At 37.3% G+C, this 23,496-nt stretch overlaps 1 protein-coding gene across 4 annotated transcripts in view; it reads right to left on the reverse strand.

Moving 5' to 3' along the window:
* Window positions 1-23,496, reverse strand: part of PKN2 (protein kinase N2) — a 144,232-nt gene that overhangs the window by 32,351 nt on the left and 88,385 nt on the right. For 3 of the 4 annotated variants that reach the window (XM_061121464.1, XM_061121467.1, XM_061121466.1), the window contains exons 8-9: window positions 8,506-8,691; window positions 7,420-7,529 (exon numbers count right to left, since the gene is read on the reverse strand). In XM_061121464.1, coding sequence (XP_060977447.1) covers window positions 7,420-7,529; window positions 8,506-8,691 — 296 coding nt within the window. The remainder of the gene's footprint in view (window positions 1-7,419; window positions 7,530-8,505; window positions 8,692-23,496) is intronic. The other variant, XM_061121465.1, reaches the window with a different exon arrangement.

The raw sequence follows: 23,496 nt of genomic DNA on the forward strand, positions 1-23,496 counted from the left end.
TATTAAGAATGAAGGGAAACTGGAACATTTTATAATTCTAAATATTTATATACATTTACAGTTCAGAAGGAAGATTCAAGTACAATAAGACATGAAAATAATATTTACATACACTAACAACCTCGACTGCATTTTCCTCTCTAGTGGCTTGGCTGAATTATGTTGGTCTAACTAAACAGCTAATTTGGAGCATGTAACAATGCTAGCTCTAGAAAATATCAGAGTTGGAAAAAGAGAAAATATCAGAATTTTAAAAAACTTGGAAGTGGGATCTTTTTCTGATCAAAGTTCCCTTAAGTCTCTCTTATAACTTACTAATTCAACTTTATTGTGAGAGCCTTGCAAAACTAAAAATAGAGCTACCATATGATCTTACAATATCATTCCTGGGCATATATCATGAGAAAAACATGGTCCAAAAGAATACATGCATCCCAGTGTTTATTGCAATTCTGTTTACAACTGTCAAGACATGGAAACAACCTAAATATCCATCAACAGAATAATGGACAAGGAAGAGGTGATACATATATATAATGGAATATTACTCAGATATTAAAAAGAATGAAATGATGCCATTTGCATAACATGGATGGACCTAGAGATTATCATACTGAGTGAAGTAAGTTAGGCAGAGAAAGAGAAATATTATATGATATTACTTATATGCAGTATCAAAAAAAAATACAAATGAACTTACGTACAAAACAGAAACAGACTCACAGACATAGAGAACGAACTTATGGTTACCCAGGTGGATGGGTGGTTGGGGAAAGATAGTTAGGGAGTTTGGGATTGACATCTAAACAGTGCTATATTTAAAATGGGTAACCAATAAGGATCTACTGTATAGCACAGGAAACTCTGCTAAATATGTAATAACAATCAAATTGGGAAAGGCATTTGAAAAAGAATAGATACATGTATAACTTAATCACTTTGTTGTACACTTGAAACAGTCCTGGGTGTTCATTGGTAGCACTGATGTTCAAGCAGAAACTCCAATATTTTGGCCACCTGATGTGAAGAGCTGACTCATTGGAAAAGACCCTGATGCTGGGAAAGATTGAGGGCAGGAGGAGAAGGGGAAGACAGAGGATGAGATGGTTGGATGGCATCATGGACATGGGTTTGGGTGAACTGCAGGAGTTGGTGATGAACAGGGAGGCCTGGTGCGCTATGGTTCATGGGGTCGCAAAGAGTCGGACACGACTGAGCGACTGAACTGAACTGAACTGAAACTAATAAGACATGGTTAATCAACTACATTCTGATATAAAATGAAAAGTTAAAAAACTTCACTGAGAGAGAACTTACTGTAGCAGCTCAGTTTATTTTTTAACAGTACTATTCTTTGTACTGAAATGAAATCTACCATCACTGATTTTACTTTATCTTCCACACTCACAAAGCATACAGTCAAGGATGTTCAAGGATGAAAAGAACATGTACTACAACCTACTACTTGCCCCTTTTAAAGCACTTGGCAAACACTGCTACTTGATCAGCATAAACAACAACTCATCCAATAAACCTTAACAGTGAGCTTGAGGAAGTTACTACCAATCCATTTAGTCAATACACTCAAATGGAAATCTCACTGCTATCCCTACTTTTTGTTTTATTTGTTCCTCCTTATAATTTAATAATAATAATAACAACAATAATTTTATTTATTTTCGGCTGTGCAGGGTTTTCGTTGTTGCATAGGCTTTTCTCTGTTTAGGTTGGTGCAAAAGTAATTGAGGTTTCACATTGTTGAACTTTGCCATTTGATTATTCAAATTATATGCAGAGTACATCATGAGAAATACTAGGCTGGAAGAAGCACAAGCTGGAATCAAGACTGCCAGGAGAAATATCAATAACCTCAGATATGCAGATGACACCACCCTTATGGCAGAAAGTGAAGAGGAACTAAAGAGCCTCTTGATGAAAGTGAAAGAGGAAGAGTGAAAAAGCTGGCTTAACACTCAACATTCAAAAAAAAAAGATCATGGCATCTGGTCCCATCACTTCATGGGAAATAGATGGGAAAACAGTGGAAACAGTGTCAGACTTTATTTTTGGGGGCTCCAAAATCACTGCAGATGGTGATTGCAGCCATGAAATTAAAAGACACTTACTCCTTGGAAGGAAAGTTATGACCAACCTAGACAGCATATTAAAAAGCAGAGACATTACTTTGTCAACAAAGGTCCATCTAGTCAAAGCTATGGTTTTTCCAGTGGTCATGTATGGATGTGAGAGTTGGACTATGAAGAAAGCTGAGCACCAAAGAATTGATGTTTTTGAACTGTGGTGTTAGAGAAGACTCTTGAGACTCCCTTGGACTGCAAGGAGATGCAACCAGTCCATCCTAAAGGAGACCAGTCCTGGGTGTTCTTTGGAAGGACTGATGCTGAGGCTGAAACTCCAATACTTTGGCCACCTCATGCGAACAGTTGACTCATTGGAAAAGACCCTGATGCTGGAAGGGACTGGGTGCAGGAGAAGGGGACGACAGAGGATGAGATGGCTGGATGGCATCACCAACTCGATGCACATGAGTTTGGGTGAATTCCGGGAGTTGGTGATGGACAGGGAGGCCTGGCGTGCTGCAATTCATGGGGTCGCGAAGAGTCGGACATGACTGAGCAACTGAACCAAACTGGAATACATTCTTAAATAAATGTGGTGACTCCTGCTCCTTTAATTTCATGACGTATAAATTTAATTTCATGATGTATAAATTTCATGCAGCCATGAAATTAAAAGATGCTTGCTCCTTGGAAGAAAAGCAATGACAAACCTAGACAAAGATGAAAAAAACAGAGACATTACTTTGCCTACAAAGGTCCATATAGGCAGAGCTATGGTTTTTCCAGTAGTCATATACAGATGTTAAGAGTTGGACCATAAAGAAAGCTGAGCATCAAAGAACTGATGCCTTCAACCTGTGGTGTGGGGGAAGACTCTTGATAATCCCTCGGACAGCAAGGACACCAAACCAGTCAGTCCTAAAGGAAATCAATCCTGAATATTCATTGGAAGGACTGATGCTGAAGCTAAAGCTCCAATACTTTGGCCACCTGATGTGAAGAGTCAACTCACTCGAAAAGACCTGGATGCTGGAAAGATTGAAGGCAGGAGGAGAAGGGGATGACAGATGATGAGATGGTTGGATGGCATCACTGACTCAATGGACATGAGTTTGAGTAAACCATAGGAGATGGTGAAGGACAGGGAAGCCTGGTGTGCTGCAGTCCTTGGGGTTGCAAAGAGTTGGACATGACTTAGTGACTGAACAACAACGCTATACATGACTTTAATGTACATTTCTTACTTTATGTTTTTTGCTGATGACTTAATAATTGAGGTTTATATTTATTCTAAACTATAGAAATGATGATAGACAAAAAGCAAATTCAAGTGATATTTTTTATTTGAGTGACTTTTTTATTAAAGTTCATAAAGCAACAAAGATAACTCGGAACATTAACAATGCGTTTGGCCCAGGAATTGCTAATAAACAGACAGTGCAGTGGTGGTTCAAGAAGTTTTGCAAAGGAGAGGAAAGCATAGTGGCTGGCAATTGGAGGTTGACAACGACCAACTGAGATCAATCATCAAAGCCAATCCCCTCACAACTCTGTGAGAAGTTGCCGAAGAACTCAACGTCAAGCATCCTATAGTCATTTGGCATTTGAAGCAAATCAGAAAGGTGAAAAAGCTCGATAAGTGGGTGCCTCATGAGCTGACTGCAAATCAAAAATATCGTCATTTTAAGCATGTCTTCTCTCACTGTACATAAGAACAACAAATCATTTCTCAATTAGATTGTGACATTCGACAAAAAGTGGATTGTATGACAGCCAGCAATGACCAGTTCAGCTGATGGACTGAGAAGCTCCAAAACACTTTCAAAAGCCGAACTTGCACCAAAAAAAGGTCATGGTTTCTGGTGGTCTGCTTCCAGTTTGAGCCACTACAGCTTTTGGAATCCCAAAGAAACCATTATATCTGAGAAGGATGCTCAGCAAATCAATGAGATGTACCAAACTGCAATGCCTGCAGCCAGCACTGGTCAACAAAAAGGGCCCAATTCTCCACAGCAACGCCTGACTGTGTAATCGCATAACCAACACTTCAAAAGTTGAACAAATTGGGCTACGAAGTTTTGCCTCATCCACTATACTCATCTGACCTCTCACCAACCAACTACCATTTCTTCAAGCATCTCAACAACTTTATGCAGGGAAAACACACAACCAGCAGGAGGCAGAAAATGCTTTCAAAAAGCTTACTGAATCCTGAAGCATGGATTTTTATGGTACAAGAATAAACAGTCTTATTTCTCATTGGCAAAAATGTGTTGATTGCAATGATTCCTATTTTGATAACTAAAAATGGGTTTGAGCCTAATCATAATGATTTAAAATTCATGGTCTGAAACTGCAATTACTTTTGTACCAACCTAATAGTTGCAGCAAGTGGGGGCTACTCTCCAGTTGCAGTGCATTGGATTCTCATTGTTGTGGCTTCTTGTTGTTGCAGGCATGGGCTCTAGGGCACAAGGGCTTTCAGTAGTTGTAACACATGGGCTCAATAGTCGTGGCTCCCAAAGCACAGGCTGAACAGTTGTGGTGCAGGGGCTTAGTTGCTTTGAGGCATGTGGGATCCTCCCGGATCAGGGATTAAACCTATGTCTCCTGCATTGGCAGGTGGATACTTTACCTCTGAGTCACAAGGGCAGCCCCTCCTTTTCACTTTAAAGACAGTTACCAAATCTTAGTTAAATCTATAATTGATTTTAAATCCCATTTTCTTTCAAGTGTTTCATTTGTAACAGGAATTTCATCATCTCACCATCCTAGCAACTCTTCACTAGATACTGGATAAGCTTTCACAAGGTTATGATCTGAGTCTACCCAGTTTTCTACTTCTCCTTGGCAAATCTTCCTTCTTTTCCTATGCTAGGGATACTGCTTAAGATTTGATTGTTAGAGCTTTTTTTTCCTTCCTTTATAAACTTTTCCCCATTATGGGCTAGTTACTTTTTTATTAGCTTCTATATTTATATTGGGAAAGGAGTACATCAAATTTGTATATTGTCACCCTGCCAGCTTCCTTGGTCCATGGGCAAGAATACTGGAGTGGTTTGCCATTTCCTTCTCCAGAAGATCTTCCTTACCCAGGGATCGAACCCAAGTCTCCTATACTGCAGGCAGATTCTTTACCAAGTGAGCTACCAGGGAAGCTCCAAAAAACACTGGAGTGGGTTGCCATGCCCTCCTCCAGGGGATCTTCCCAATCCTGGGACTGAACCCAGGTCTCCCTCACTGCAGGTTGATTCTTTACAGTCTGAGCCACCAGGGAAGCCCCTGCTTATTTAACTTACATTCAAGGAACATCATGCGAAATCCTGGGCTGGATGAATCACAAGCTGGAATTAAGATTGCCGGGAGACACACCAACAATCTCAGTTATGCAGATGACACCACCTTAATGGCAAAAAGCAAAGAGGAACTAAAGAGGCTCTTAATAAAGGTGAAAAAGGACAGTGAAAATGCTGGCTTAAAACTCAACATTTAAAAAACGAAGATCATGGCCTCCGATCCCATCACTATGACAAACAGATGGGGAAACAATGGAAACAGTGACAGACTTTATTTTCTTGAGCTCCAAAATCACTGCAGATGGTGACTGTAAGCCATGAAATTAAAAGACACTTGCCCCTTGGAAGAAAAGCTATGACAAACATGGACAGCGTATTAAAAAGAAGAGATACCACTTTGTCAACAAAGCTCTGTATAGTCAAAGATACGGTTTTTCCAGTAGTCATGCACAGATGTGAGAGCTGAACCATAAAGAAGGCTGAGTGCCAAAAAACTGATGCATTTAACTGTGGTGCTAGAGAAGACTCTTGAAATCAAACCACTCAATCCTAGAGGAAATCAGTCCTGAATATTCATTGGAAGGACTGATGCTGAAGCTGAAGCTCCAAAACTTTGGCCACCTGATGTAAAGAGCCGACTCTGGAAAAGAGCTCTTCCAGAGCATCAGAAAAGACCCTGATGCTGGGAAAGACTGAGGGCAAGAGGAGAAGGGAGTGACAGAGGATGAGATGGTTGGATGACATCACTGACTCAATGGATATGAGTTTGAACAAACTCCGGGAAACAGTGAAGGACAGAGAAACCCAGCATGCTGCAGCCCATGGGATTGCAGAGTTGGACAGTATTTAGTGACTGAACAACATCAACAATATTTGTATTATTTATATATGATCATCTAAATCAGATGTCAATTTCCCTATCAAAAGCTCTTTAGTGGTGGTAGTTTAGTCACTAAGTCATATCCCACCCTTGCAACCCCATGGACTGAAGCCTGCCAGGCTCCTCTGTCCATGGGCTTCCTCAGGCAAAAATACTGGAGTGGGTTACCATTTCCCTGTCCAGGGCAATCTCCCTGACCCAGAAATCAAACCTGTGTCTCCTGTGCTGCAGGCAGATTCTCTGACTGCTGAGCCACCAGGAAACCCTTCAGTGAGGTGGATAGTATTAAAGATAAGGAAACTGATATACACAAAAAGTTAAGCATTTTGTCCAAATACATTTAAGTGGCTGACATAGTATTTGAACCAAGAAAGGCAATGGTGAGCCTGGTTAAGATGCTGCCTCTGAGACAGAAAAGAAATAAACTGGAAAAAATATTTTAAAAGTAGAGGCCAGAGCAGTTAAGTGCCACCTCATATCATCATTAAGCACTATAAATCTGCTTTCACTAATATATGTAATTTTTTAAAGACATATGTACCATTAACCTGAATACTAATTGATAAAAACATCTTTCTTATCATTTAGATAAAATTATGATTAAATTTTAATATTTTCTTCCCACACACCAATGGAAAAACCAGAATGTAAGTAAAATTATCACCATGGATTTAATTCTACTCTGGATCAAGTTTACTTCTGCTGGGTTCTGCAGCTATAGATTACATTCCAGCCACTCACAGTATCCATGAAATCCACTGAGATACATGGAGGAATGTCTGTCTGAGCATAACAGTTCACTTCAAATCCAGCTTTGATAATATAACCCACAAATGGTGAGTCAGAAAAATCTCCTTAGTGGTTAGAGAGCACATTATTAAAATTCAAAAAATAGTTCAATATTAGATCTCACCTGGTTGTCGATCTTTCAGGTTAGTACAAAGTATATATTTTCAAATCACTGCACAAATGAAAGCTCCTGCAGCAATCTGATAAGGTAGATTTATATATACCTCATCAGATGAGAAATGTCAAAAATACCTAGGTTCTTCTTGGATTCTGTTAAGAATAAAATTTATCAAACTCTTCTAAAACATAAAATATACATGAAAAATGAATTATAAATAAAATGAAAATTCAGGTAAAAAGTTTCTCATCTTACCCTGTCTAGTTCCAGTGTAAACTTCTGGTCCCACGACTGATTGGAAATGGGTTTCCAGCTAGTTTGACCAACCACAGTATTGTCCAGCTTCAAAACTGCACAGACATCATCTGTAATTACAATTTAAAATTTGATTAAGTATTTTAAAACCTTTAAAAATAGAAATAACACTGTTTAATGTCAACAAAAGTTTTATGATACTTTGAAAATAAGTTTTTCTTACTCACTACTGAAGCTTTTAAATCTTAAACAGCTAGCTGTGTATAAACACACACACACACTCCTACTAGACCCTTCCCAAGATATCTTTTATGTTTTACAAAAATACAAACAGTAATTGGTATTTCGTCTACATCAGAAAATGACTGAAAGGACTGACAGGGGGCCAGTAGCTGTTCACCACATGTATGTGTGGGTGTGTTTTTATTTATCATTATCAGTCACCTGGTTTTTCTCCCTCTGCATTTGCTATTAAGGTTGTTACCTCAAACGATTTTTATTTTTACATTTTTCCTAAAGTCTCTCTCCATATACAGGAAAGCAGATATACTGTACTAGGCTGAATTGTTACATGCCTTTCCCACCAGTTATATATTTATATCATAGTTTATGACTACTTTAGAGTATCTCCAAAGTACTTTCATAAACCTCTTGTATTTTATTCTTAACACCTTTATCCACTCCCCCATTTTAGTTTACTTCTCGGACACTAGGCTATAATCCTAATTTAACATGGTTATTTATCAAAATTTCTTCATTACTTTAGAAGTGTTATTATTCCATTTAAAGAATCAAGATGTGACACAAACAGTTTGTCATAAAGAGTGATGTTCAGTATTTCATTATTCCAAAGAAATGAATGCTATACATCATTCAGTTTTCCAACATTTTCAGTATGGTAAATTTTGTAGCCTTTTAAATTTTCCTGTCATTGCAGTTTTTGATATTTCAAACTATGGAAATCATCATTTTAAAGTCTGTTGTCCAACTTTGACTCTTCTCACTCTTCTGTCCCCACCGCTTAGCCCTCTGTATAGGACTTTAATTTGTTATTTGAATTGTTAAAAAAAAATCTGATTACTGAACTGGATAAGTCATCAGTTTTTAGGAGATTTCGACTACTTCCGCTTTTACTTTTACTCGTTCTGCTCATGAAGGATGATCTGGTCTCACTTGGACTCCAACCAGGTAGCGCAACTGATGCTGCTTTCGACCGTCCAGGGACATTCTCTAAGATATCTTGACAGCCCATAAGACGAACTTCCAAAGTACCTATAGCACATTTAAGTATCAAGTAAGAAAACATCAATTCTCCACACATAGAATTATGTCTTTGTTAACTATTAAGAAATAGAGGGGGGAAATGTTTGCTAAAATAACAAAATCTCTTCTCCCAGAGGTTCTCTGAGGTAACTATCTTCTTTCCTGCTTTATTTAGAGAAACTTATTAAAAACTCTCACTTAAGACAACTATAAAAAAAATTTATAGAAAGAAAAGCACTTCCCAAAAGCTGTCTACGGGGCACAGAACAAAACTAGTTACATCATCTTCTAGTGTATATGAATAGTCACTTCTGTAATTACATGGAAGAATTACAGAATTATGTGGATAAAACACGTGGGAGGGGAAATATAAAGCTAAATAATATGCCTATTAAAACAGACATACAAAAATTAGAAACAAGGAAATCTGACTATGTGAATAACATTTGTTTTTAATAGTTGCACAGTTAACATAGAAAATGACTATAGGTTTTTTTGGGAGGGGGTTGAATAGATGGATTTCTGTTCTATTTGAGATGTAAAAATAACATTATCTTTTCACTTTAATAGTTTAGTTAGTCCAATAATAATGGGCTATAATTATCCAAGCATAAAATAATTGTTATTTCCTTAGGCAAATACATATGAAAGGTGTTCAAATGAAACTGAGGACACTGAGCTTAGCCATCTGGAGATACGGCTTTGTCATTTGGGCTAGAGTTAGTGTACTAAAATTTTAAAATGGTTCTTCAGTATTAAAATTTTAGATACTGCATATAGTAAGCACTTTAGGAAGAGTATTTCCTGGGAAAAGCTGCCCCATTAAACTTAAGTAATTAAAAGTTAATTTTATTTAAAGTTTTTAATTATTTAAAAGTAACCAAAGGACTTTCAGCAAAGAAAGTCTGTATTTACTCTCAACTCAAACAACTTTAAAAAAAAGTGTTAAAGGCTAATGGACATCAGTACAGAAACGGGGAACTCAGGTGGAGCCAAGTGGACTACCTGAGTTAAGGAGACAGAAACGAGTATTGAGACTGCCCTGAGGGGGCTAGACTTCACAGCCAGCATAAGGGAAAAAATACAGCTATCCAGAGACAGAATTCCTGAGAAGTACAGAAGGTTCCTCAGACTAAGTATTCAGTCTTGATTCAGAAATAGAGAATAATTACCCTTAAACTAAACAATGCTGTAGTCCCATATTACCCAGGGACTTCCCTGGTACTCCAGTGGTTAAGAGCCCACCTGCCAATGCAGGGGATGTGAGTTTAATCCTGGCCTGGGAAGATTCTGCATGCCGCAGGGTAACTAAGTCCTCGAGCCACAACTACTGAAGTCCGTGGGCTCTAGAACCTGTGTTCTGTAACAAGCAAAGCCACAGAAATGAGAAGCCTAGGCACCACAACAAAGAGCAGCTCCTGCTCGCCATGACTAGAGAAGGCCTGTGTGCATCAACGCAGACTCAGCACTGCCAAAAATAATGCAAAAAAAAAAAAATTAAAAAAAGCATTACCCAAAAGATCAAACTGTTTCCAAGTAATTTAACTGCGACCTGGAATAAAGCTCAAAAATATCTGTAATATTTGTAGGAATACAAAAATATCCAGCACCTAACAAGCTAAAATTCAAAATGTCTGGCATTCATTCAGAGATTACCAGGAATATTTGTTTTCTATTGCTGCATTACCAATTATCACAACCATAGTGCCTTAAAGCAGCACCCATTTATTACCCAATAGTTCTGTAGGTCAGAGTTTGGGTGGGAGGGTCTGCACTCTTTGCTAAAGATTTCATAAAGCTGAAATCTTTGTTGTCTGCCAGGCTGAGCTCTTCATGTGGAAGTTCTGAAGAAGAACCTGCTTCTAAGCTCATTCAGGTTATTGGCAAAATCTAGTTTCCTGAAGCCATAAGACTAGGGATTCTATTTCCTTGCTACTGACAGCCAGCGGCTATTTTCAAGTTCTAGAGGTGACCCCATCCCATCTCTAAGCCAGCAAGGGCACATAAAATCCTTTTTATGATTCATATCTCTCTGATTTTCCCTTCTTCCATTGGTCAGGGAGGGCTTCCCTCATAGCTCAGTTGGTAAAAAATCCACCTGCAGTGCAAGAGACCCTGGTTCAATTCCTGGGTGGGGAAGGTCCACTGGAGAAGGGATAGGCTACCCACTCCAGTATTCTTGGGCTTCCCTGGTAGCTCAGCTGGTAAAGAATCTGCCTGCAATGAGGGAGACCTGGGTTCAATCCCTGCATTTGGAAGATCCCCTGGAGAAGGGAAAGGCTACCTACTCCAGTATTCTGGCCTGGAGAATTCCATGGACTGGTATAGTCCATGGGGTCGCAAAGAATCAGACCCAACTGAGTAGCTTTAATAATAATATTTGGTCAGGGAAATTTTTCTGCTTTTTGAGGGGCTCATGTGATTGTATTAAGCTGATCCAGATAACTGTCCTTTACATTAACTCAAATGAGTAGTAACCTTAATCATAAATGTAAAACTCTCCTTTGCCATATCACAGAAGTGATGCCCATCATATTCACAGGGGAGGGATTCTGGAAGTCATTCTTAATATTCTGCCTATCATACCAGGAAAGCAAATAAACAGAAAAATAGGACACATTTAAAAAATAAAACCAAATGAAAACCAATATAAAACTGATATAAATATTATGATTAGCAGACATTCACACAGTTATTTATAAATATATTGTTTAAAATGTTGAATAGAGACATCAAAGAAATCAGGAAAAAAAAAACAGAAAAAAATTTCTAGAGATGAAAACTACATCGTCTGAGATTGAAAAATAAAAAAAACTGTATGGGATTGGTGGCACATTCACACTGCAAAAGAAAAGACTGGTGAACTTGAAGCTAGAGCAATATAAATGATCAAAAACAGAAGACAGAAAGGAAAGACTTGGAGGGCAAAAAACAAATTAAAAATCCCAAAACAACACATATGTGAGCTGTGAGTTTAACTTCTACTGTCCTAATACATGAGTACTTAAAGTCCTTCATGAAAAGTAGAGAAGACAGAGAACAGAAAATACATTTGGAAAAATAATGACTAAAAATTTTCCAAATGTGATTAAAACTATAATGTGCTTGAAACTTTCCAAGAAGTTCAATAAACACTAAGGAAAAGAAAAATAAGTAAATTACACCAAAGCATAACATAATTAAATTTCTCAAAACAAATGATAAAAAGAAAGTTTTAACAGCCACCAGAGAATAAAAGACATACCAAGATCAGGGTGGCAGCAGATTTCTCATTAGAAACAATGAAAGCAAGACAGAGAAGCAATATCTTTAAAGTACTGAGGAAACAAACCATGAACCTCGAATTCTAAATATACTGAAGGTATCTTTCAAAAATGAAGCTTTTTCAAATATAAAAGTGGATAAAGAACCCACTATCAGAAGACTACCATGTGATCCAGCTACACCATTCCAAGGTATTATCCAAGTGAAGTGAAATGTACGTTCACACAAAAACTATACAAGGATATTATCAGCAGTTGTATTTGAAAAAAGTGCAAAATGGAAACAACCCAAATATCGACTACAGGTGAATGGATAAAAAAAGTTACGGTATATTCACACAATTAAATACTGCCAACAACAAACAGAAAGGAACTACTGGTAGATGCAATTCTTCTGAATTATTCAGTGAAAATGGCCAGATTTCCCCTCCCACCCCCCGCCAAAAGTATACACTGTATGATTCAATTAATACAGAGTTCTACAAAATGCAAACTAATATCTAGTGACAGAAACAGGCCAGTGATTTGCCGAGGGACATGTATGGGGAAAGCAAGCATGAAAAGAGCAAGAAAGAGGGGTTTCACAGAGGCACAGGAGGATACTTTTGGAGACAATGTATATAATTATCTTGATTGTGGTGATGGTTTCATAACTTTAAACATATAACAAAACTTCTCAAATTATATACTTCAAATATATGCAATAAAACTGTTCTATAGACTGGATATTGATAATGGTAGCTCAGGTATATTTATTTACTAAGAATTGTAAAACTATATTTAAAACCAGTAAAAATTGGAGTATTATTTCAAATATGTCCTAATAAAGATGGCTAAGCATGAGGGAAAACTTCAAACTTATTTTTGGTTTGGCTATGGAAACTCACTGTTAAGTATGAAGGCTCACTGTAAGTTTAATGAATATCATTTCAATTCTGGTTCAAAAGAAACAACTGGTGTCTGTGTTTTATTTGCTTTTTTTTGTTGTTGTTAAGGTGGTAAACTTAGTTCATTTCCACTGTAAATGTTTGGATGCAAAAGTCATCCTGGGAAAACTGAAAACATCTGGTTACTACTTCAAATCCTGGTAAATAATTAAGTATTTTAGTAATCTCAATGTATTAGGAGATGACAATGTTCAACACCTGCTTTCATTTAGGAAAAAACCTGGAGAGATTTAAGATCTTTATTAAGTATATAGAAGTTTCTTTCTTTTACGAGGTGACATAATTGCAACTGCATATAACCATATAAGAAATAGCTTAAAATTACATTTTTTACTTTTATAACCCATAATATGAAATTTTAAAAACAAGCAAAGCCAAGGAGTAAATGTTCATAAGCAATAGGTATGAATTCCATTAGAATAACTGAGTATTTTTTAATTTCTCTTACTTTCTGGAAAAATTATTTTATGTCAATTTTACTAATTCAGTATTTCAACTTGGTACAATTGAGTAACTTTTTTAAAAATTCTGAGGAAATCTTTTATAAAAATTTGAAACTAGTCTTGAAATTTTGGACTAAAAAATTCAATCATACTTTGTATCAAAGTGATTTGTAAATTTCAGTATTATAAGCATAACACTGCAAAAGAAACAAGTGTAAATGAGACAAACCATAAATAATAGCATGCAGTAAAAAGTCAGGGCAGTAAATACTCCAACTAACTTATCTAGGCTAATCCTTTATCATGTGTAATCCTTTATTAATACCACTACTATTTCTCTTTCTAGTTAATTCCAAATTTAAAGTCCAGTAGATAATTAAAGGAATTTTTTAAAAAACCAAAATATCTTAAGATACTTCCTTTTAGGCTTGATTTACATCACTAAAGTAAAGTTAAGTAAGGGAATAAAGAACACAGAGAGAACTCAAAAAAGGTTAAAGAGTTAGGAAGAGGCGCCAGCTAGAATAGAAAAGGAAAATAATTTCCAGTCACATCAGCTGATTTTCTAAAATGTAGTTTTATTACTTTTCTAAAAAGACTTCAGCAATTATCTTTCTTAAGTTTTGAATACTATGTTCAGTCCTGAGTCATGGGGTGGGGAAACTTAGATAAGTACAGTCCCTGCCTTATTATCAAATAATATTTACCAAGTACCTACTGAATGTATAAAGTACCCTGTGATGGGGATTAAGAGTACATGTAGGTAGATGACAAAGTCTTTGTTCTTCACAGGTCTATATTCCATTTTTGATTTAAAAAAAAGAAGAAGACATGTAATAAGTCAAAGACATTTAATAGGCACTGTGCACAAACCAGACTGTGACAGAAGATGAGTGATACGAGTTATAGAGGATGTGGTTGGAAAGATAAATGCTTTATTTACTCTTAAAAATTTTTATTGGAATGTAGTTGATTTACAGTGTTCTGCTAGCTTCAGGTGTAGAGCAAAGTGAATCATTATACGTATACATATATCCACTCTTTTTTAGCCTCTTTTCCAATACAGGCCATCACAGAGTACTGAGCAGCGTTCTGTGTGTTATATACAGTAGGTCCTTATTAGTTACCTATTTTATATACAGCAGTGCATATATGTCAGTCTCAAGCTCCCAATTTATCCCTAGCCCCACCTTACTCCCTGGTAACCGTAAGTTTGTTTTCTACACCGGTAACTCTATTTCTGTTTTGTGTTGATAGGTAAGTTCATTTGTACCCTGTTTTTTAGATTCCAATGTCATATATTTGCTTTTATCACTCAGTATGATAGTCTCTGGCCTTCCCAGGTGGCACAGTAGTAAAGAATCTGTCTGCCAATGCAGGAGACCCAAGAGATGCAGGTTCGACTCCTAGGTTGGGAAGATGCCCTGGAGTAGGAAATGGCAACCCACTCCAGCATTCTTGCCTGGAAAATTCCATGGACAGAGGAGCCTGGCAGGCCACAGTTGCTGGCCACAACTGAGCACACATGCATGCACATGACAATCTCTAAGGTCAATCCATGTCACTGCAGGTGGAATTATTTTGTTCCTTTATATGACTGAGTAACATTCCATAGTTTATATGTAACACATTTTTTTTAACTTCTTTAAAATTTAAATGAATTTGTTTATTTTACTTGGAGGCTAATTACTTTACAATATTGTAGTGGTTTTTGCCATACATTGACATGAATCAGCCATGGGTGTACGTGTGTTCCCCATCCTGAATCCCCCTCCCACATCCCTCCCCATCCCATCCCTCAGGGTCATCCCAGTGCACCAGCCCTGAGCACCCTATCTCATGCATCCAACCTAGACTGGCGATCTATTTCACATATGAAAATATACATGTTTCAGTGCTATTCTCTCAAATCATCCCACCCTCGCCTTCTCCCACAGAGTCCAAAAGTCTGTTCTTTTGTTTATGTGTAACACATATCTTTATTCATTCCTCTGTGGATGGACATTTAGTTTGTTTCCAGGCCTTGGTTATTGTAAATAGTGCTGCAATAAACATTGGGGTGCATGAATCATTTCAAATTATGGGTTTTTTCCCAGATATATGCGCAGGAGTGGGGCTGCTGGATCATATGGCATCTACTGCTGGTTTTTAAGGACCTCCATACTGTTCTCCACAGTGGCTATACCAGGTTACATTCCCACGACAGTGTAGAGGATTCCCTTTTCTCCATACTCTCTCCAGCATTTACTGTTTGCAGATTTTTTGATGATGGGCATTCTTACCAGTGTGAGGTGATACTTCGTAAGATAAATGCCTTAAACAATAAATACTTTATAAACATTTAAAATACAACAGAAAGTTTGGGCCAGAGGCTTCCAAGCTTTTCTGTTTCATAGTAGCCTAGTATCTCAACTTTTTCATTGTGCTAGTAGTCTAAATGATACACCGAACAGTTCTGTTTCATAGGATATTATAACAAATTAATAACTATTTGAAAAAATAATACACTGAAAAGTTTCATATTTCATTCTTAAATAACCATGATCACTTCCTAATGAGATGTGTGTACCTACTGGGCACTGTACAATTTATCAAACTTTGGAATTAGATTGGAAAGTGCCACCATTATTTTCTATTCCATATTGATTTTCCTACAGTATTTATTAATATAGCAGTGAAGGAAAATTCACTTGGCATCCCAGGGTACCGCAAATTTAGGAACTCAATTTGGTAACTGAAGCTTTAGACTGATCTTAATAGTAGTAACAGCACTGTCCAACTATAAATTTGTCCTTCAAGATTTAATGTAGAAGTCTGCCATAATGTAAAACTGATAATGATACCCAAAGCTACTAGAATGTGATAGTATGCTGTGCAATTCTGAAGAACACTTTCATATCCTCAAAATATTTAATGACATTATTTTTAAGGTAAAGCCCCTGCTGACATTCATATTGATCATTTAAGGATTCCTGGGGATGAGGAAGGCCTGTGTATCAAAAATATGTCACATTCACATGGGCCATAAAAATCTTTGTAGGTAATGGTAAGAAAATTGTAGGGTAGCAAACTTTAAAGACAGTTTCTTTACAGAAACACAGGAAAACAAACAAAATCAGGAAAACCTGTTAGAAATAAATGTTACCAGCAATCTGGCAAACAGTCAAAGGTTTACTGCAACCAAGCAAATGCTTGATCAAAAAATGCAATGAACACTCGGTAGGAAAGCTTTGGGGCATTTTAATTTATCTTTGCTTCATCTCTCCTCTCCCCAACCCCAGGCTTGGTGATAGCCCTGACGATGTGTGTATCTGTGCTCAGTCACTTCAAATCATGTCCGATTCTTTGCTACCCTATGGACTGTAGCCTGCCAGACTTCTCTGTCCATGTGATTTTCCAGGTAAGAATGCTGGAGTTGGTTGCCTTGCCCTCCCTCCTCCAGGGTATCTTCCTGACCCAGGGATCAAAACCACAGCTCCAGTGTCTTCTGCACTGCTGGCAGATTCCTTACCATTGAGGCACCAGGGAAGCCCAGTAGTCCTGAAGATAGCAGGCTGTATTTCTGATATAGGTTCTTGGTGCCAAAGGGCGCAGAGAAGACTTCATTCTCAAAGAACTCTGGATGCCTGCTTTGACCTCTCTGAAGGCTCCCTGAAGGACTAATGGTAAAGGTTTACCTTTCTTTCACCTAACTAAGAAATCTTTCAAGGCAGAGAAACAGCTAAGTACAGGGCACTGAAAGGCAAATGAAGCCTGGAGCAAAGGATATCAGTTGTCTATATTATTTAAGAGACATCCTATAGTCTTAGGGAGATAGGAAGTAAGCTGTTTTAGGGAATAAGAGCTCTTCAATGCTTCTACATGTTACCGGGAAACCAGAAGACTAGCTGCACAAGGAGACATCCTCAGAAAAGCTCTAAGAAGGCACTAAGCTCTCATATCTGGCTCATAGTCCAGCTCTGCACAAGCAAAAGCAGAATTACAAAATGCCGGGGTGAATGCTGAAAGTAGCCTTGGCACACAAACAAAGAATTTAGCTACAAACATAAGGCAAATATTTCTACCTTCAGGCGTTAAAAAAAAGAGTCTGTCAAAACACTAGTTGACCAGTAACTTAATGGAGACTTCAGTGACCACACATAATTACAAAGTCACTAAATAACTATATCCTGGGTCAAAGAGCAATAAGAAATTATAGAAAATGGGACTATATTTCAGAGTTACAAATAATAATATTCACCATATCCAGCTTTCAATAAAAAATTATGAGGCAAGCACATAAATAAGAGAGTATGGTCGACTCACAAGAAAAGTAGAAATTCACAGAAACTATTCCTGAGGAAGTCAAAACATTGGATTTACTACACAAAGACTATACCAACTGTCTTACAAATGGTCAAAGCTTACATTGGTCAAAGTGGTCAAAGACCTAAAAGAAACCAAAAGGAAAAAAGGAGAACGGTATTTCAACAAATAGGGAATATTAATAAAGACACAGAATTTATAAATAAGAACGAAATAGAAATCCTGGAGCTGAAAAGTACACTAACTGAAATTTTTGAAGTTTACTAGAGATGTTCAACACCATATTTGAGCAGGCTGAAAAATCAGAAAAAAAACTTAAAGATATCTGAATTGAAAGTGCAGTCTTAGGAAAAGAAAGGGAAAAAAAAATGAAGGAAATTCAATGTTGGGGAATGAAGGATGTTATTGTGAAGAGAGAAAGTGGAAAAATTAGACTCTAGCACATGTTTACTACAATAAATGCTAAAGAAAAGACCATGGGCTAAAGGGAAATTTTAACAGAAAGTTTCAAGTACAACAAGAGCAGAAAGAAAAATGAGTCACTAGATATAAAGGACAATGCTTTGTTTTGTTTTTTGAAAAAAATACTTAGTTGACCCTTGAACAATGTGGGAGTTAGGGGCACTGACCATTTTCACAGTCAAAAATCTGCAGGTAACTTCATAGTAGGTTTTCCATATCTGTAATCCCATATGCACTAATTTCAATCAAACATGGATCACCTACACCTTTAAAGTTTTCTGCTCTTTAAAGTAAAAACAAAACTAGAAGATATACAGTGGAAATGAACAACATAGCTTTGAACTGAGCAAGTCCACTTACATGTGAATTTTTTTCACTAAATACTTAACCATAGTGCTCTATGATCCACAGTTGGTTGAGTCTGAAGACATGTGGGGGCTGACTGAAGTTATATACAGATTTGTGACTGCAGAGGCCTGGCACCCTTAGCCTGTGTTATTCAAGGGTCAGCAACTAATTTGGAAGAGAGTATATACTATGATCACAGATTGTATTAAGTTCAATATGCATATGTGACTCTCTAAAGTAAGCAATAAACACACACACACATCCCAAATCTGATGAATGACATGAATCTATACATCAAGAAGCTCAAAGAATCCAAGTAGAATAAACTCAAAAGAAATCACCATTTTGAGATGCATTATAATCAAATTGTGAAAAACCAGAGACAAAAAGGGGAATCTTGAAGGCAGCAAGAGAGAAGCAAATCATCAGTTACCAAAAATCCTCAATAAGATTAAAAGTTGATTCTTTATCAGATAGTATAAAAGCCAGGAGGGGCTGAGATGACATTTTTAGAATGCTGAAAGAAAAAAGCTTGTCAACCAAGAATGCTATATAATGCAAAACTAACCTTCAAAAAATGAAGAAAAGATTCTAGAATAACCAACAGTTAAGGGAGCTTATCACTAGCAGATCTTCCTAGACGAAATACTAAAAGAAATCATCCAGATTGAAATGAAAGAGAACACTAGACAGTAACTTGAAATCATAGAAAAAAAATAATAACATCAGTAAAACTAACTACAGACATAGAACTGCCATATGACCCAGCAATCCCACTTCTGGGCATACACACTGAGGAAACCAGATCTGAAAGAGACACGTGCACCCCAATGTTCATCGCAGCACTGTTTATAATAGCCAGGACATGGAAGCAACCTAGATGCCCATCAGCAGATGAATGGATAAGGAAGCTGTGGTACATATACACCATGGAATATTACTCAGCCATTAAAAAGAATTCATTTGAACCAGTCCTAATGAGATGGATGAAGCTGGAGCCCCTTATACAGAGTGAAGTAAGCCAGAAAGATAAAGAACATTACAGCATACTGACACATGTATATGGAATTTAGAAAGGTGATAACGATAACCCTATATGCAAAACAGAAAAAGAGACACAGAAATACAGAACAGACTTTTGAACTTTGTGGGAGAATGTGAGGGTGGGATATTTCAAAAGAACAGCATGTATACTATCTGTGGTGAAACAGATCACCAGCCCAGGAGGGATGCACGAGACAAGTGCTCCGGCCTGGTGCACTGGGAAGACCCAGAGGAATCGGGTGGAGAGGGAGGTGGGAGGGGGGATCGGGATTGGGAATACATGTAAATCCATGGCTGATTCATATCAATGTATGACAAAACCCACTGGAAAAAAATAATAATAATAATAAAAAAAAAAAAATTAAAAAAAAAAAAAAAAAAAAACTAACTACATAGGTAAATTAAAAAGCCCGTATCACTATTAATATATTTCCAGTTTGTAACTCCGTGTTTACTTTATGACTTAAAAGACATGGATAAAACAATAATTGTAGTATAATATGTAATACAATCTAATCAAATGGGCACACAGTACATAAAGACATAATCTATGTCAACAAAAACATAATGATGAGGATGCACAGACGTATAAGAGCAGAGTTTTTGTGGCCTACTGTTATAAATTTAGGATGTTAACTGTAATCATTAGAGTAACCACTAAGAGTAATTTTAAAATATACAGAAAAGAAGTCAAGGAAAGAATAAAATAAAGGTAAACTAGAAAAATTCAATCAAACATAAAAGAAAGCAAAAGAATTCCCCCAAAAAGATGAAGACTTACAGAAAACAAATAGCAAAATGGTAGAAGCCTTTTTGTTCCATAATAATGACTTTGGCTGGTTCTTAAGAAGAATCTTCTAAACCCTTGTCAGTTCCCTAGTAACAGCAGTATCTTTGTTATTCATGGTGGGCTCCTCAGACCACGTGTGAGTTTAGGCTAACAAAATGACTCACAGCAGGCCTGTACACAGCTCCAGAATTGGGGCCGGCTATAGCACAAAAAACAACATGTGGTTAGAGGGCTCATGTTTGACCCACCTATCAGTCAGAACTATGGTCTTTCGGAAAAGGTCAGGGCCTAGAGACTGATTTCAGTCAAGTGGCCAATGATTCACTCACTCATTCCTATGTATTAGGTTGGTCAAGAAGTTCCTTTGGTTTTTTTTTAAGTAAAAATAAAAGACACATTTTTCATTTTCATCAAGAACTTCACTCAACAACATATTCACTGTTTTGTTTTACCACCATGTGCCAATTTTCAGTCAACTTCGTAATTTCATCTTTCCAAAATTTTTTTATCTTTTTGAGCAAAGAACTGTGCCAGATGTCTTTTACAGTCTTCTAGGGAATTGAAATTTTTTTCCATTAAGAGAATTTTGTAAAGACTGAAATAAATGGACATCTGAAGGTGCAATGTCTGAGGAATATGGCAGATGAATCAGAACTTCCCAGCCAAGCTGTAACAGCTTTTCCTGGTCGTCAAAGACACATGTGGTCTTACGTTATCCTGATGGAAGATAATGCATTTTCTGTTGACTAATTCTGGATGCTTTTCATTGAGTGCTGCCTTCACTTGGTCTGAGAGCAGTACTTGATGGATTGAAATGTTTGGTTTTCTAGAAAGAGTTCAATCCTACCATTTATACAATATCATCTTCTTTTGAGGAAGACTGGCCTCTAGTGTGGTTAGTGGTGGCTCATTCCACTTGTTCCATGATCTCTTCCATTCCATATTATTGTACAGTATCCACTTTTCATTGCCCATCACAATTTGTTTTAAAAACAGAAAGTTTTTGTTACATTTAAGTAGAGAATTGCATGCAGAAATACAGTCCAGAAGGCTTAATTTATGTGGAACCCAAACATCAAAGTGATTAACATAACTAAACTGGTGGAAATGATTGTCAATGCTTGATTTGGATATTTTGAGTATGTCGGCTGTCTTCTGCATAGTATACTATTGACTGATCTCAAGCAACGTATTGATTTGATTGCTATTAACTTCAACTGGTCTACCCCACCATGTAGCATCATCCAGTGAGAAATCTCCAGCACAAAATTTATCAAACCACTTTTGACACATTTGATCAGTCACAGCACCTTCTCCATATACTGCACAAATTTTTTTCTTTTTTGTATTTCATTTGTTATTTTTACCTTTCTTGAAATTATAAAGCATAACATGCTGAAATGTTACTTCTTTCCTGCCCTCTTCAATATTAAAATGGCTACACAAAAATTCATTAATTTTGACAAGTTTTTAAAAAATGCATGCTGATATGACAGCTGTCACAATACAATCTAACAAAATTTTTTCCAATGAAGTTAAAGACAATTAAGTGCTACTACAGCCATCTCATGGAAAAAACCGAACCAACCTTTTGGCCAACCCACTAATAAAGCCACAATGAAAACTCTGAATACTCTCAGCTAAAGTGAGATTACTGGCTAAAAACAGAAATTGATGTTCTGAAAGGGTGATGCATACTGACAGCAGGGAAACTGCCAGATCTCTCCCTAAGTGTCTCTTCTTTGGTTTTAATTTGTAGCCTTTATAATAAAACTTTACTTATAAATACAGAGCTTTCCTGAGTTCTATGACTTGTTCCACGGAATTACTTTGTCTGAGGTGGTAGGTAGGTAGGTAGGTAGTTTTAGTCACTCAGTCATGTCTGACTCTTTGCGACCCCATGAATCACAGCACGCCAGGCCTCCCTGTCCATCACCAACTCCCAGAGTTTACTCAAACTCATGTGCATCGAGCCGGTGATGCCATCCAGCCATCTCATCCTCTGTCGTCCCCTTTTCCTCCTGCCCCTAATCCCTCCCAGCATCAGGGTCTTTTCAGTGAGTCAACTCTTCACGTGAGGTGGCCAAAGTACTGGAGTTTCAGCTTCAGCATCAGTAGGAACCCCTAAATTTGTAGCCAGTTGGTCAGAAGGTGAGTGGTTGGGGAAACCCCAAGCTTGAAGCTTGTGTCTGAAATGAAGGCAGTCTTGTGGGGGAGTGTGACATAAACCTATGAAATTTAACCTAACTCTGGGTAGTCAGCATCAGAATTGCATTGCACCTTACCAGTAATTATCTTAAACATATACGGATTAAACTGTTCAAAATAAAGGCAGAGACTGACAGAATGGATTAAAATAAACAAACCCAAACCTTGACCCAATTATATGCTGTCTAAAATAGACTCATTTTAGAGCCAAAGACATGTATCAGTTGAAAAAGAAAAAACAGAAAAAGATACTCAGTGTAAACAGTAACCAAAAGAGAGCTAGAATGGCTACACTAACATCAGATAGACTACTTTAAATCCAAAATTGTTACAGTAGAAAAAGGATATTATATTTTGATAAAATAGTCAATCCATTTAGAAGATATAAAAATTATAAACATATATGCACTGAACAACAGAGCCTGAAAACATATGAAGCAAAAACTTACATAACTGAAAGGAAAAACAAGCAAATCTACAAAAATAGTTGGAGACTTTGTTACCACTACCACACTTTCAAAAATGAAGCTAAGATGGCAGTAATTAAAAAAAAAAAAAAAAGGAAAAATCCAGTAAATTCCCCACAAATGAACCTTCAAGTTGAGAACTTTCAAAGACGTGAACATGTGTCCATGTCCAGTCAGCTCACGTGTCTGGGGTATACTGTCACGTGTCTGCGTCCTCTACAGGCGACTGTGACTTCTCTACACCTGTACTGTACGGGGTGGCTTCCCGGGTGACACCAGTGCTAAAGACTCTGACTGCCGATGCGGGAAACACAGGAGATGTGGGCTCGAACCCTGGGTTGGGAAGGTTCCCTGGAGCAGGGAATGGCAAACCACTCCAGCATTCTTGCCTGGAGAATCTCACGGACAGAGGAACTTGGAGGGCTACAGTCCGTGGGGTCACAAACAGTTGGCCACGACTGAAGTGACTTAGCATGCACACACTATATACAGTGCAGTAGCACAGTGTCATTATTTTAAGCTACATCTGCAAGAGGA

The sequence above is a fragment of the Dama dama genome, chromosome 20, assembly GCF_033118175.1.
Source record: "Dama dama isolate Ldn47 chromosome 20, ASM3311817v1, whole genome shotgun sequence".
Lineage (NCBI taxonomy): Eukaryota > Metazoa > Chordata > Mammalia > Artiodactyla > Cervidae > Dama > Dama dama.